General features: G+C 46.2%; 1 protein-coding gene across 1 annotated transcript in view; it reads right to left on the bottom strand.

Moving 5' to 3' along the window:
- LOC132475755 (inactive dipeptidyl peptidase 10-like) overlaps positions 1-16337 on the bottom strand; it is a 211693-nt gene that overhangs the window by 49665 nt on the left and 145691 nt on the right. The window contains exons 6-7 of the mRNA XM_060077058.1: positions 7682-7734; positions 6999-7080 (exon numbers count right to left, since the gene is read on the bottom strand). Coding sequence (XP_059933041.1) covers positions 6999-7080; positions 7682-7734 — 135 coding nt within the window. The remainder of the gene's footprint in view (positions 1-6998; positions 7081-7681; positions 7735-16337) is intronic.

Genomic DNA, 16337 nt, shown 5'->3' with positions numbered 1-16337 from the left:
TTAAATCAAGTTAGTTCTCAAATAAATCAAAATGCCTAATCAAACATTTAAATCAAATCCAAATATCTGTTAGATATCAAACAAATCCAAGTAATTCGGTTAGATATCATAAACAAATATAATTACAATATCACTATGATATCTAATATCACTGTGTTGTAAAATAACAATGGTCTTCCACACAAACATTTTCACCATGTGCGCCTCCACCAAACGTGCCCAAGACGTCACTAACGACGTCTGCGCCGTCCCATGCGCTGTCACATGGAAGACATGACAAACGGGAAAAAGTGCCAGAAACATACGCATTGTGCAAACTACACCTTAGTTCAAAATATAAATTACATACCAATGCGTGCTCTCGTGTCCTCCAATGCACAAACCCTTCCATGCCCGGCCGGAAATCGCGGACCTTTATAGCCTCACCCGTGCTCACTCACCTCACGTGCCGTAATCAGGCAAGTGCCACCCGGTGTGTTTACAAATCGAACACGTGTGATTTGCGCATTTCCCCTCCACGCCACTAGAGGTCGTCCTCAACGATGCAATGCTATTTATTTTAATCTAAATGCGATCTCTGTCTTTACACCTCCCACTTGACCTCCTGGTTGCTCAACCCAAGGAGGTCACACTATCTATTTCAGTCTTTCGTTGCTCTTCAACAGGAAGAAGGATGACCAGTCGTCTCACATCCCTGCAGAGAATGGACACAGGGATCCTCTTCAAGCGTCTCCTGGCTCCTTGTCTGCTCGTGTCCCCTGTGCTTGGCTTCATGACTGGAACAGGGTAGCTTGGAAAGGTCCTCACATTTACATCTCTGACGATTCCTCTTCGGTCAGCATTAACACTGACTACCCTGGCCAATTTATATTGACTCCTCAAGGCATTTTGGTCAGCCAGCCAGACCACATCTCCCACTGCAACGTTCCTCTCTCTTGTGTGCCACTTGCTCCTTATGAACAGGTTAGGACCAGCTAACTGGCACCACTTCTTCCAGAATTTGCTGACCTCTGCTTGTATGGTTTGGAGTCTCTTGTATGGGTAACCTTCAAACTTGAAATCTCCCGGGTCTCCTCTTGGGCTGGCTCGTCCCAGTATGAGGGAATTGGGACTGATGTATTCCACACAGTCCTCTCGGCTTTGAATCCTGGCATCTATCGGTCTTTCATTTGCCAGGTTGGCTGCCATGAAGAGGAATGTTTGGAATTCCCCCCATGTGAGAACTCCATCACCACCAATGTTGTTCAGGGCCCGCTTCACTATCTTGACAGCTGCCTCTGCTGCTCCATTTCTGTGGGGAGAGTCTGCAGGGTGAATCCTCCATGACCACTCTGTTCCATGATTGACAGCTTCCTCTTCAATCTGAGACCTGTTCAGTCTGCTCAGAAATCTGTGAAGCTCCTCCAGAGCAGGTCTGGCCCCTACAAAGTTTGTGCCAGGATCTGTCCACAATTTCCTAGGGTGTCCCCTCAGTGCAGAGAATCTTTGGTAGGCCAGCAGAAATCCCTCAGAAGACTGGTCACTCACAACATCAGTGTGTATGGCTCTTGAAGCCATGCAGCAGAATACAACCCCCCAGACTTTGAGTTTGACCCTCCCGTCTGAGAATGTGATTCCCCATGGTTTCCCTTTCCAGTGAGCTGGTGTCAGGCTTCTTTGAAACTGAACTTGTCCAAGCTGCGCATACTCCTCAAACAGCTGAATGGCTTCTTCTCTGAGGCTCTCTGACAGTGGTTTATCCCAGGTCTCACGGGTCAACTTCCCTCCTCCTGCCTCCTGGAATGCTCTCCTAACAAGGATAGCGCCCTTCTGTTTCAGAGGTGATACCAAACCGATGGGGTCGTAGAGTCAAGCTACTTGGCTTAACAGGTCCCTTCTTGTCAGCGGGTTAGGCGTTCCAGGTTTCACCTCCATTCTGAGAAGATCCTTGCCTACTCTCATCTTCTTTTTCCTTTTGGAAAAGTTGATCGAGGTCATCATGTAGAGCTTGTCATCCTCCACCTTGTATCCAATGCCCAGGGCTTTGTTATCTTCATCCCTCATTTGGTTTGGGAGGATGAAGGTTTTCTTCTTCTCCATCCCTTCCACTCTTGATGTCAGGACCTTTGCTGCAGCCTCTGGCCTCCCACTTTGGCCTGACCGGACCCACGGTTTCAGAAAGAAGCCTCCGGCTCTCAGAATTTCTTCAACCCCTTCAGTGATCTTGTCTAGTTCCTCCAGGCTGTTATGGGAAGTTAGAATGTCATCCACATAACTGTCCTTTTCCAGGACTCTGCGCTCCTCTTCCATGTGAGCAAAGATGGCCAATCTTGCTGTCTCCCGCATAGCTACCTGTGCAATGCAACTGGCTGGTCTGTCTCCAATGTTCACCCTTGTGATGGCATATTGACCCATCTCCTCGTCTGGACTGTCCCTCCAAAGGAATCGGTGGAGATGCATCTCTCGCTCTTCTAGCCACACTGAATTATACATCTTCCTGATGTCTCCAAGTGCAGCATACACACCTCTTCTGAATCTCAGCAGCACAGCTCTGATCGGGTTTAGAACATCTGGCCCCTTTAGCAGAATATCATTCATGCTCACTCCCCTGCTCTTCTGGCTGCTGTTCCACACAAGGCGGACTGGAGTCGTCACTGAGTGAGGGTTTGGCGCCACCAAATGGCTTACATACCACACTGGTCCTGTCCACTTGCTGATGACATCATTAGTGAGTTTTACGGCTGCGCCCCTCTCAACCATCTCGTGGACCTGGGCTGTGTATGCTGATTTCCACTCTGGCTCCCTCCTTAGTTGTCTTTCTGTTCTCAAGAATGTAGCTTCAACTGCACCTTTGTTGTTGGGGAGCGAGGCAGGATCTTCTGTCCATGGATACTTTGCATCCCAATGCGGAGATGTTGTGCGAGAGTCTCCTTGGACATAGGCGAGTCCTTCTTTTATTATTTCAAGCTCCCTTTCTTCAGCCAGTGTCATTTCCTTTCCTCCTGGTTGGCAGTTTCCACAGCGACATCCTCCGTACTTTGGCTCACAGGCTGCTCCGATGCTGTCCCATCTCCACCACTCCAGGAACTCACGATTTGCAGCAGCTGTAACCGTTTCCTTGGCACTGTCCTTTCGCTGCATACGGGCTGCTTCAGTACTTGGGCTCCCAACTATCTCCTCATACTTGACTGCAGCAGTTCTCATGGAGCGAGCGAAGTGTGTTCTGGACTCATGTGCTGTCACCTCTAACTCCTCGAACAGGTCAGGGTGTGCTCCGCCCACTGTCATTCCCAATGGACTCTCCCACAAGACGAGGTCCCCAACAACTTTAACCCTTTGTGGAGCAAGTCTTCCCTCGCGATGGCTGATGAGCAGATCAATCTTTTCCGGCCTCCTTAATTCCTCCAGCTTCACTTCTGGGAAGAACTTCTGCAACTTTTCCGGCTTGACAACTTTGTGCACCTTGGCAATCTCATCCAGGCCGTAACAGATCAGTTCATGAGCCTTCTCCGCTCCTTTGGGGGTTTTCACTCTGACTCGAAGAAGATATCTTTCCGTGTTCCCCTTGATGGTCATTCCGCCTACACCATGCACAACCAGGGTTACTTCTTCACTCCGCAGCCTCAGCCTGTGTGCAGCCTTATGGGTGATATAGTTCGTGTCTGAGGCAAGATCAACAAGAGCTCCAATCTTCTGCCCAGCATTAGCAGTTACCTCCATCAGCATCATAATGACAGGAAGCTCACACAGGCCACTTTTCTTCAATAGCTGGGACTGGTGGTTCTTCATGCCACCCTCTGTAGCTTTGTTTGTGAATGCCATTCTGCACCTTTCTGCTTGCACTGAGGACAGCTCAGCCAAGAATCCTTCCTGTTCGGCTGTCAGTTTGCTCTTTCCTCTGCCGTCTTTCCCACTTCTCTCCTCGTTTCCAGTCTTGTATTCTCCATTGGGGCAAATAAAGTAATGGTGATCTGAGGAGTCTCCCTTCTTACAGTCTTTGTTCCTGCATAGGAAAGTGTCTCTGCAGTATCCATCATCTTCATGACATCCAAGACATTTTCTGCATGCTCCCAGCTTCTTTACAACAGCATTCTTCTCTTGTAGCTTCAGCCCTTTGAACTTTCTACAGAAGAAAATCTTGTCACTGTGCCTTCCATCACCGCAGACAACACACACATCTTCCAGCCCTCCTTTCTTTGTGGTTCTTGTAGAAGCATACTTTCTTTCATATTTCTTCTCACGTTCTGGTTTCTCCATCTTCTCCACAAACCTTAGCTGGTCAAGTCTCTCTAGGATCTCTTCTTGATTCTTTAGGAACTTCAGGAGCATGTCAAAGTGGTTGTCTGTGGTGACATTATTGCTAGAATTCACCATAAAGGCTAGCCAGTCTCTCTTCACAAAGTCGGGTAACTTGCTCTCAATGGATTTAATGACGAGAGGGTTCTTGATTGCGCCAGAGTTTCCCAGCTCTGTGAGGTCTGCTAGGGATTTTTCCACTGCTTGGATCAGGTCGATGACTCTCCTTGGCTGGCTTCCCCTTGCAGGGGGTATTCGCTCCAACTCCTCCAGGATTTCTATGGCAATGGTTGATTTATTTCCATACCGGTTGTCCATGACTCTGAACATATCCTCTGCAGTGTTGTAGGTTGACAGCCGGATATCCTTCCCAATCTTGTCATCCACACTGTCCAGGAGTTGAATTTTCTTGACTTCGGCTGAGCCAGACGGCTCTCCCTGTCTTTGAAGGCTCTCCCAGTCTTTCTTCCATCTGTGGTATTCTCTTTTGCAGCCTGAAAAGATGGGCAGTGTGGTTGGTTTTATTCTGACAATTGGTTTTGCTGGCGGGGGATGTGCTCTCACGGCTTCAGGTCCTGAGGCTCCTGCAGCCAGCGCATCCTCCGACATCCTCCGTGCAGTGACAAACTCAGCCTTCCTCAGTTCAAGGTTGCCGTTTAAAGCTTTCAGGTCCTTGACCCTGCCATCTAGCTCCTCTCTTTCAGCCTTTGGGATCCACCGCTCCCAGGTTGACATAACTCTGGCAGCCTCATTGATCCTTTTCTCCAGTAGAGTCAGGTGCATCTCATATGCATCCAGGTGAGTACTCTCCACAGGTAACTTCTCCGCCCGACCGCAGGCCTTCTCTCCTTCAGTGATTGCAGTTGTGATAGCGTATTGGCCATATCTGGACCACAGGTTTGTTTGGACAATTCTTCTCACCTCTCCAAACCTTGCTTCTGCCTCGTTAGCGGTTCTCTCAACGTCTAGCTCCTCCTTCTCTTCGAGAACCGCGTCTTCCTCTTCTGGCTCTTGAGACTCGGCCAAAAGCCCTGTCTTGTAATCATCATTCGCTTCAAGAACGATTTTCCGGCAGTATGAGAGCTCGGCGAACTCCTCCCTCAGCTCTGCTTCCACCATGCTGTCTGCCCCTTTGCTGAGGAAGTTGGCCTGTCTGGTGAAGGTGCTTTTCGCAGCGGTTCTCTCCTTCTTGAGCTGCTTCACCGTCTTCCCCACGACATCTTCCGCCATCTTGACCTCACGGACCAGCACAGCTCTCTTCTCCTGCGTAAACAGCTTTTCCTGGACTTCCAAGGCCTTTTATCCTCTTCTCCAAGCTGCTCCGCTGGTTTTCAACTGTCAAGTTATCTGGGTGATGTTTTCATTTGTGCTTGCCCAACTTGAAATGGCACTGTTAGACAGAATACGCAGGACAGCTCAAATCCTTCTCCTTCCTTTTATTGAACATGAATTATTTTAAACATGAACAACAAGCTGGTTCCGTATTGCGATTCGGATTCGGATTAGGATTAGGTTGAAAACCTATTGAGAAAGACAAATTAAATCAAGTTAGTTCTCAAATAATCAAAATGCCTAATCAAACATTTAAATCAAATCCAAATATCTGTTAGATATCAAACAAATCCAAGTAATTCGGTTAGATATCATAAACAAATATTATTACAATATCACTATGATATCTAATATCACTGTGTTGTAAAATAACAATGGTCTTCCACACAAACATTTTCACCATGTGCGCCTCCACCAAACGTGCCCAAGACGTCACTAACGACGTCTGCGCCGTCCCATGCGCTGTCACATGGAAGACATGACAAACGGGAAAAAGTGCCAGAAACATACGCATTGTGCAAACTACACCTTAGTTCAAAATATAAATTACATACCAATGCGTGCTCTCGTGTCCTCCAATGCACAAACCCTTCCATGCCCGGCCGGAAATCGCGGACCTTTATAGCCTCACCCGTGCTCACTCACCTCACGTGCCGTAATCAGGCAAGTGCCACCCGGTGTGTTTACAAATCGAACACGTGTGATTTGCGCATTTCCCCTCCACGCCACTAGAGGTCGTCCTCAACGATGCGATGCTATTTCTTTTAATCTAAATGCGATCTCTGTCTTTACAATACTGTATATATATTCTGTTTGTTTTTTGGGCTGGCCTAAGAAAACAATAATACATACCTTGCAGATATTTTACACACAATACATTATTTCTGGCTAGATTATGATGCTCAAAGGGGTCATTAAGGTCGATATTCAAGGCCTTGACTCAAACACCATGTTCCTGCTGCGCTCATACTGTGAGGGTAGGGAACTGATGAGTGGAAGAAGACCCAACGCAGAGTCAAGCGCGCACACTCTGCCGCGCACTTTGCTTATCTCCTGTGTTCAAAGTGGAGCTGCTTGTTTGTGTGCCGTTCAGATTAGCGCAATGTGTTGCGGGTGATAAGTGTCAGCCATACAGTACGTACTGAGGTGTTGCAGGAAGGCGTTGAATAAAGCAGGAGAATGAAGCAGGATGGATTATTTTCTGTTGTATTCAAATTTTTTGATTTAATATGTGGGTATTCACACATGCTAAATTTGATTATTGTGCGGGGGGGTTTAGTGGACTTTTGTGGAGAATATTCCACAGTATGCTCCCTCAATAAACATCCTAGTTCAAGAAATAGTTTGTGTTTAGCACCCACTAAATTTTAATGTAGCGGTTTATAACTCACCAGCTGTTGTTCTCGCACTCCCCAGGATGCAAACTGCAGGACAGAGTCGCTCACCTCTGGCGGGTTCAACTCCCGCACCTCCCTGAGGTGAGGACAGTAAGAGAGCTGTCAGCCGTTATTAATAACATGTTCACTCCAGCCCAGGTCGCAGGCACCGTTTGGCCAGCTTTAATCTAACAGAACCCACCACCCAGGAGGTCCCAGGCCAGTACAGTCAATCTTCTCTGATGTTGTTGGCAGATCATACTCAAAACATTTGAACAATTCACAACCTGTAACCCCCACTTTATCTCTTCCAAAACATCACCTCATGATGGACAGGAGATATTATTGTGCATCTTAAATAATGGAAAGCAAGGAAATATCTTAACTGAAAATACCATACCCCTAGATCACACAATATAAAGAATGCATAAGTAATGACCAAAAAAGACGCTAAAGTCTACCTCATATCTGTTCTGATCAACGTAGTGACCCAGTGTCCATTTGACACAAGACATTACTGACCGACTATCAGATCTTTTAGCAGAAACTTGAAACACAAGTCATCGTTAAGACATGGTAATATCTTTGGGCTGAGCACCGTGACTCCTGAGGCTGTGACTCATAGTGCTTCCCCCCAGGTCTGCCTCTGAAGCCCCCTGCGCCCTGATGCGCCCCTGGGCCTTACTGGAGTTGCTCACCTGGTGTGGAGGTTGTAGATCAGATACGACGCCAGGAAGGAGTGCTGGAACACCTAGAGGACATCAAATCAAATCCGGAGAATTATTGCTGGAATCATCTGTGGAGGAAATTAGGTGAAAGCTGTAGGCAGCCTACTACTGACTAGAGACACTGAACCGTCAGAAGTACCATAATCAGTCTTTTAATAAAAGGACAAGATACAGTTTAGAAAAGGTCAGGGGAAATATACAAATCAACCACATGGGGGATTCAGAATGTGTAAAACTAATGAACTTATTAACTATAATTATGAACATTTATGAGTAGGGGCTATGCAACCAATCACTGTTAGATATATTGCAGAAGCAATATCCCTATTAACCTAATGTCCTGAAAAGCTTAAGATTAAATTAAAATCTTTATTATTTTTTCTATTTCACAAATGAACATGGTGGCCCATTCCCCAAAGCACTTAAGAGTGAGAAGCAAACATTGAGTAGTAATTCCCAAACTTGCAGAAGAGATAACGTCTAATGGCTTAAACTAGATGATGTGTTGATTAGAATACAAGCGGAAGTACTGCAATGTTGTTTTCAGTTCAGTGAAAGTTTATTTTTGTGTGTGTGTGGGTGGGGGGGAGGAGAGGGGGTTGACCATGAAGTTAGTTAGACCATGAAGTTAGAGAATACATTCCTGGGCAACACAACAGCCAAGCCAGAACTCCTGAGACTCACATACACAGTCAGTCAGTCAGTCAGTCAGTCAGTCAGTCAGTCAGTCAGTCAGTCAGTCAGTCAGTCAGTCAGTCAGTCGCACGCACGCACGCACGCACGCACGCACGCACGCACGCACGCACGCACGCACGCACGCACGCACGCACGCACGCACGCACGCACGCACGCACGCACGCACGCACGCACGCACGCACGCACGCACGCACGCACGCACGCACGCACGCACGCACGCACGCACGCACGCACGCACGCACGCACGCACGCACGCACGCACGCACACACACACACACACACACACACACACACACACACACACACACACACACACACACTGCACCTTATGGTGCAGTGTGTGTAGGTCACAGCAGGAGGTCAAAGCAGGAGGCCGAGTGGATTCAAACTCTATATGCATACCTGCAACATCCTGGACATGGTTAGGGGATATTATTTTACTGCACGTGAGGATGTGGTGGACCAATGGGCAAATAGCAGGTTTGTTTAGGAACCCCTGGGCGACGTAAATGTTCCTTAACGACCTTCAGCTAGCGTACAACATCAGCCTGTAGACACCGGTCCCAAGCTAACAAGGTAGTGCATGCCATAGCTACGAAGTCAATATCTGCTCAGGTGCTAAACTGCTTTAGCCTGCCCAAACACTGTGTGGTCATTCAGAAATCAATTATTTGCATACATTTTTTTAACCATCTCATCCCCCTTGTCCAAGGTCAAGGCCTGTCCAACCGCCCTCCAGAGGAAACGGGAGACTGCAAATCTCAAGGTATGGTATAGATGGCCAAACAAGGGCTTACTATGATTTCAGGAGAGATTACTTTACTTTGGAAAGATCTGACTCTTGCAAGCAAATTGAACCAGTTACTGAGTGCTCTTAGTATAAGGGGACCGGTCTGCTGAAATTAAAATCAGGGACATTTGCTTGATTATCTTTCCATTTATTAACCACAATATGTGATGATGAAAAAATATTTCCAAATGTAGTGAAAGCCAAATGATGTGCTATTATGTGTTTAAAAAAGCCAGGTAGCTAAATTAATAGGGAATCTATATTGTACTGATAGCCTATTTTTATGATCGGCCATGCCTGCTTATGCTATATGGTACGACCTCGATAGATATACCTCCCCGTAGCGATATGCATCACAGCTGATCACACGAGACTAATGAACAACTGTAATTAACATCAATGAGCAAGCGAGTACCTTCCTTCCTAATCTATGATTTAAAACAACATTCTTTAACAAACCTTTCTATGGACAGGTCACCAGAAGCATGGACCTGGTCCCCTATCTTAATAAGATCTGTAGAATGTCTGAGTTATGATTACTATTTTCCCTTTCTTCCTATGTTATTCCTTAACTCCACATCCTGTGTTGCACTACTTATTGAGAAGAATTTGAATCCTAGGGTCATTTTATAGTATCCCGCCAAATGATCACTGAGTGTCCACTCTGGGAACTCTTATTGTGGTGCCTGTGGAGATAATGGTGTATAACCCAAAGCCTGCTGCAAAATACTCAACCATAGCATTTGCATAACACTACCACATTAAATACCCCCCACCGCAGTTTGAAACACAGAAATATGACAAACACAAGATATGATGAATGAGTTTTGGTTCACGCTCGCTTTGCCCGCTTTCCAACTCAAAGCTGACGGTCGAAGTCAACAGAATCGCTTTTGGACGTGACATGACCGCCGCTCGTCTCTCAATCCAGATTTAGACCTGCTCCCCCTCCGCTGCACAAAGCCACTCCCCCGAAGAAGAAATAAATTGCATTGTCACTTGATCTTTCAAAGAATGTCAACGACAATTACAGGCCCCCCATGATGGGTGGCAGAGGCCTGCGATGAGTCCCTGATAAGCCTGTCAGAGAGGGGCTGCCACGCTGCCTGCAGAGGAGCCTGTTCTCGCTGGTGATGTATGTGTCAGGCAGCTAGGCAGGGCCTGTGTGCTACTGTACTCTGATCATACAGCACCTACACTGAGGCTAATCGCCTACCATAGGTGACCACACAACAGTAAAGCATAATCAATTTTTTAAATCATTATTTCATATGTCTCGTTCAGGGAAGCAATAGGGGAACGATTTTTACATGTGAAAAAGTATTCAGAAAACAAAGTGTGGTTTGTCAAGGTTCAAGAGGTAACCTTACGAGAGAATTTTTTTTTTGGCATTGACAAATTACCTTGCTGAAGTGCCATGGTTATTTTTTCACTCTGAGCAGCGCTGAACACTAATGTGTCTTCAGGGTACAAAAGGCCTGTTTTGTCAGCTCGGCAGAGAGAGGAATACATGGTTGAATGTGGGTCATGAAACAATGACAGAATACCAAGTTGCCGGTGTATAGTTCAAAACAGGGATGACTTGCAGTATGCATCTAGACAACCAAAGGTGCGGTTACCCCGTAGAAGGTAAATGATTATTTGCAAGCCATTTTCAATTGTTGTTTCATTGGAAGTCTGTGTTGCAACAGGCTGTATCCAAGGTTGTGTGCAGAGTGATTACACTGATTTATAAACCCTTCTTTATGGGCCGAGCTGAGAATACGGAGCTTTATCACGCACAGCTGAAGAGTAACTTATGCAAAGACCATATTTTGCTAATTGAGCAATGTCGCTGTAAATCACAGACAGTGGCATTATGCAAATGTACCTTTCCTTTTTTTATTCCTTCAAGACTTTGCGGAAGGGGATCAGAGCAAAAGAAACATCATAATGGAGCGGGAAAGAAGACAGCAGCGGTGGCTGCAGTAGGCCTACATTACAGCACGCAGGGGCTTGGTTGCGCGATGATGATAAATTCGGAGACGGAGATGGCGTGCCGGGCCATTACTCTCTATAGACCAGTGTTGTCACGGAGATGATAAACACATCTGTTCCGACCATCTCTGGAGGACACGAGCACCAGTCACTCCTCTAACCTCCCCCTGCTTCCTCCATTTCCCGGCTGTCTCCTCTGTGATGCCCCCCCCTCACCCCATGTTCAATGACGCCGGTGTGATCCCTCTGTCTCATGAGATGACCCCTGCAAATGATGGTTGCACTGCAGCAATGCAAGGCAAGCACTCTCTGCTTCAGGGGCCGTATTCACAAAGCATTTTATCTTACCGCTAGGAGTGCTCCTAACTCGCGCTAAAACATTTTACGTAGGAGTTTTTTCTTAAAAGTTATTCACAAAGCCGCTGAGACCTACTCTTACTAAGGATAAATCACAAAGAGTGAACTAAGAGTGACGCGCCGTTGCTATGGATTACGTCAATTCTCGTGCACGAGTTTAGAAGCGGTCAGTTCGGTGATTGGTTGTTCAGGCTAGAAATGAATTCCTATTAAGTAGTTATAGTGCAGTTAGCAGAATACACGCATGATGACAATTTTGTGCAGACCACGATAATGACGTTGTAGCCTGCACGTTCAAGAGAGAGAGAAAGCAAACAATAAAAATACGTAAAATTTAAAAGAAAATAAATGTTATGAACTACCCAAGTGTTGACTGATTTGTGCCAAGGTGTTTACCTAAAATGTGTTTTCAAAGTGATCCCTAAATGCCTGTCCATTCGGTTCCACACGGCCAAATTCCTTGTCATGTTGATCGCCATCATCATCATCATCATCATCATCATCATCATCATCATCATCATCATCATCATCATCACCATCGTCTGGCTGTGGAATGTTCCTCCGCTTGCAGAGGTTGTGTAGAATGGCACATACAGTGATTACTGTGCTTGCCCTCTCTGGGGTGAGGCGTATTTCGCCTTGGAGGACATGAAACCGACGTTTCATCTGCCCAATTCCTCTCTCCACAACATTTCGTGTATGTTTGTGTGCTCTAGCATACATGGAAGAAATCAGTAAACAATAATAAATATGGATTCAACAAATAAAAGGCGTCAAAGAGCCAATACGATGTGTTTTACGCATAAGACTAAGCGTAATCTGCGTAATCACCTACATGTTACACTTTAACTGTGCTCCCGGTTGTGGATTGAGGTAGGGTGTCTAGAGCCACGTCTTGCATGGATAGTCACTGTCACCCAGCAAGTGACATCCAACTGGTACATCTCAAAAAGCTGCCTCAGACCGCTCACCATTAAAATGCGCGAATCATGGGTAGCTGAAGATCCAGGCCACTTTGCAACAACATCCAGTAGGCTATGTTAAAATTTGCATCAAAAACAACCTGCGTGTTGATGTAATGCACTTTCTTCCTATTGACGAACACGTCCTCGTCTTTTGATGGCGCAATTATTTTTATGTGCGTCCCGTCAATAGCACCGACCACACCGGGCATACCTGCAATTGCCATGAAGTTGGCTTTGATCCTGTGTAATTGTTGAATGTTCAAAGGAAAGTTTATGGCACGGCTGACTGATGGTTGCGATAATTTTAAATCGTCGGCATTGCAAAGTTGCATTTCCCCTGTTGCTAAATAACGTAGTGTGGCCAAACATTTTATTTCGGGACTAATCGGATTATTCCTGTTAGTCAGGGATGTTATTGCATTGCGCATTAACTCCACAATAAGTTGAATACCCTAACATTTCGTCTCGCAGGCATTTTACGATTCTTTGTGAATAGGTCTTACTGAGTTAGGATTCCTCTTGAGGACTTTTAAGCTCTCCTAGACTTAGGTGCTACTTTTAGTCCTAAAATACTTTGTGAATTGCTCTTAGTGAAAAAAGTTAGGAGTCCTACATTTAAGAGTGACACTCCCATTATTTTTAGGAGTTACTCCTAAATTCGCCAGTTAGGACCTACTTTTAGCCCTAAGATCCTTTGTGAATACGGCCCCAGGTCTGAAGCTAGTAGCAATATTAGTAGTTTAGAGCTGAGCCTCAACAACAACATCTGAAATTCTATTTAATTTATGATTAATGTTGAATTAAATGAGGCAGAGTCGGTAGAAGACAGTCCGGCTTGGACAGCTGAATGAGTCCACAGTAGATCTCTGTACATTGTGTCTTCCAATTAGCCAATACATCATTAAAACCAGCCGCATCCAGACTCTAAGTGACTGACAGCCACTGAATGGCGTTATGACACCAAATACTTTGCAAGTTGACTTATACCTTTGACTGATTCAAGGACAGGACGATGTGGACCGGCCAGGGAACAGCAACCTGAACCACCAACCACTACTAACGGTATGGTTTTGAAAGAAGCAGTCTAGACCTATTTCTTACTTATGTTGCTTCATCATAACCATATGGCACAACGTGTGATGGCTCAGAGGAACTGTGCGATAACACTGCTGTCCTTTATAGAGAAACAACCCTCTGTCTTCAGGCTCTGAATAATTATGTCTTCTGTGCGTGTTTTGCTGTAATATTTTTACATTTAAATGAGTAGTAGACATGTGTTGAAAAGCTTGAAGCCTTTTACTGGCTAAAATGACTTAATAGGTCCTAATGAAAAAGATAAAAGTTTATTTCTATTCACCTCTGTTTCAGACCATTGAAGAAAGCCTTTGAATGGATGAGCATAACCAGAGTGACTTGAACAACAGTTTGTCATGCACGCAAGGACATCTGCATAATTCATACGTCCCAAAAATGTAATCATCAGTATCCGTGACTTGCGCAGAAAGCCCATTTTTAATTGTAGAGTGCAGTTGAAAAGTTGAAAAATTTCAACTTAAATATTTTTAACGTCCCCAAATTCAACATGCTAGCTGCAAAATTCGAAATTCAGCGTTAACATCGGGGGACCCATAGCATAGAAATCTAGACGCCCCTAGCGGCAGCAAATTTAATTTTCAGCCAGGGGGGTCTAGCCTTCTGTCGTTGTTTTTCGCTGCTGGAAACTGAAAAAGGGACAGGCCAATCAGATCGTGAGGGGCAGAATCGAGCCGAATGACGATAGAGCTGTGGCAGTTCCGTGTTAGAGGTAAACAATAATGGCTGCTGCTGCTGGCGAACAGCTGTCTTTCGACTCGGCTTTGGCCGCGACTCTTCAAGACTTGAAGTTATCATTTTCTTTGAGAAATGAACAAAGAAATGCACTGAATTCTTTCCTTGAAAAGAAAGATGTATTCAGAGTTTTTCCGACCGGATACGGTAAAAGTTAGATTTTAGAGCAACGGAAATTTCCGTCGCTCTGACTACGTCACCTTCTTCGTTGCTCTGATTGGTTGTAGCGCTATCCTATTGCGTGCAGAGGGAACTTGAAAGACAACCGTTTATCCCGCCCACACTACCACCGTACGAGACCAGACCCAATATCTTTCCGATATGGGTCTGGCTTGCCAGGCTAGGGGACCCAAGGAAGAGCAATCAATCCTAAATGCTGGGAGAGCGATCGGGTGTTACACAGAATTCTGCGACCCACCGAAAAGTGTGACCCCAGGGGGCGCTGTTGCCGATTTTCTGCAACATGTACGAGTTTGAAGCGTAGACACTGACAGGCATGAAGTCGTTCACGTGCGGAAACATGCACAAGCTTAAACAGTAACCTTTGTATCGTCATCGATCACTAGTTTTGTGACACCGGGCGCACGTTCAGGGGCTGGAGCAAAACGGTTGATATGCCACTGTGGTGGCATAACGAGAGCAAAACGAGCGTGCCGTACAGAGCCAACAGTATAGCACACCGAGTGGCATGATACGGATATGAGGATGACAAATAAAAAGCAGGTTGCTGGCGGACGCTTCTTCCAGAGGCACGGCGTGCTTCCACTGGACTACAGGCTGCTGCCGCTTCAGTTGCCACTCTGTGCGCAATACTGTCGGCTCTGCACTCTCGTTTCACAGTGGTCAGCGGGCTTCAGATCGCCCCAGCATCACACCAAACGTAGGCAAAGGGACCTCGGATCCCCCAAAATTGGTGCCCTAATATATTGGGCTCCTTTACACACTATATAACCCTTCGTTCACACCAAAAGCTGTAAAGCGTTTTGAGCGATAAACGCCCATCCACTTTCTATTAGATATGAGCGATGAAGCGATAGGAGCGATAGAACGCTTGATCGATAGCTTTAAAGCTGTAAAGCTGTAAATGAGAGTTGAAAACAGCTCAACTCTATGCAAATGAGCTACTAGCGTTTCGGCTGTAAATGACCGCAAGCCAATCGAAATGTAGATGTCTCTCGCCGGCGTGGGTCCCAGTAAACATACGCGAGAACTTTAGTTCCTAGTTCTTACCACACATTTGTTCCTTCATCATGGTGCGTGAGAGAATAATTGCGACTATTGCAGGGCATCGTATTTGTCCGCGATTGCATAGCCAACGTGGTCTTATTATAGCCCGATCATTGACGAAAAAACACATAGAAAGAGTAAAGCATCCAGCATATGATTTCAACTTCCATAGAACTTTGAATACTAGTACAGTATTTCATCTCATTAATGAGCAGGTAGGGGTTGGACTAGAATAACTCCAGTGTGGACTTGGGGATCGATCTGATCTATTTCCACAAAAGGCACCACAGACTCATACCTCCCTGGTCAGATGTAGGGGGAAATCATCAGAGATCCCTGCTTATTTCCTCAAATGTAGCGCACACCTAACTCGGAGATTGCTTCTGATTCAAAACACTTGGGCCTCTGACTCTCTCTCTCGGTCGTCCTCAGACGAGCTTCCATCGGAGTCTCCAATCCTCTCCGTTCTCCATACACCCGGTCAGCTCCGAAGAACTTTCAGCTCCCGCATCTTTCTTAAGCACGTCCACGTACGTTAGCGCGGAACGTCCTCGCGATCGATGCCCGCGCGTTGGTTCCCACAGGACCAGCCTGCTGGCCGGGAGCTCCCGATGTCTGTGGCAGTGGCCGGCCAGCTTCATCCTCCTGGATGCTACCCTCTGGTTGAGCCTCGGCAGCCGCCCGTACAGATCCTTGTTGGTAATGTGGGCATTCTGGTCTACATTCAGCACTGCTCGTAGCATCCTGGTGTAGCACCCATCCAAGGACTTCTGCAGGGTGGGCGTCA

Source organism: Gadus macrocephalus, chromosome 17 (genome assembly GCF_031168955.1).
Source record: "Gadus macrocephalus chromosome 17, ASM3116895v1".
Taxonomy (NCBI): domain Eukaryota; kingdom Metazoa; phylum Chordata; class Actinopteri; order Gadiformes; family Gadidae; genus Gadus; species Gadus macrocephalus.
This window is presented reverse-complemented; position numbering and strand designations above follow the sequence as displayed.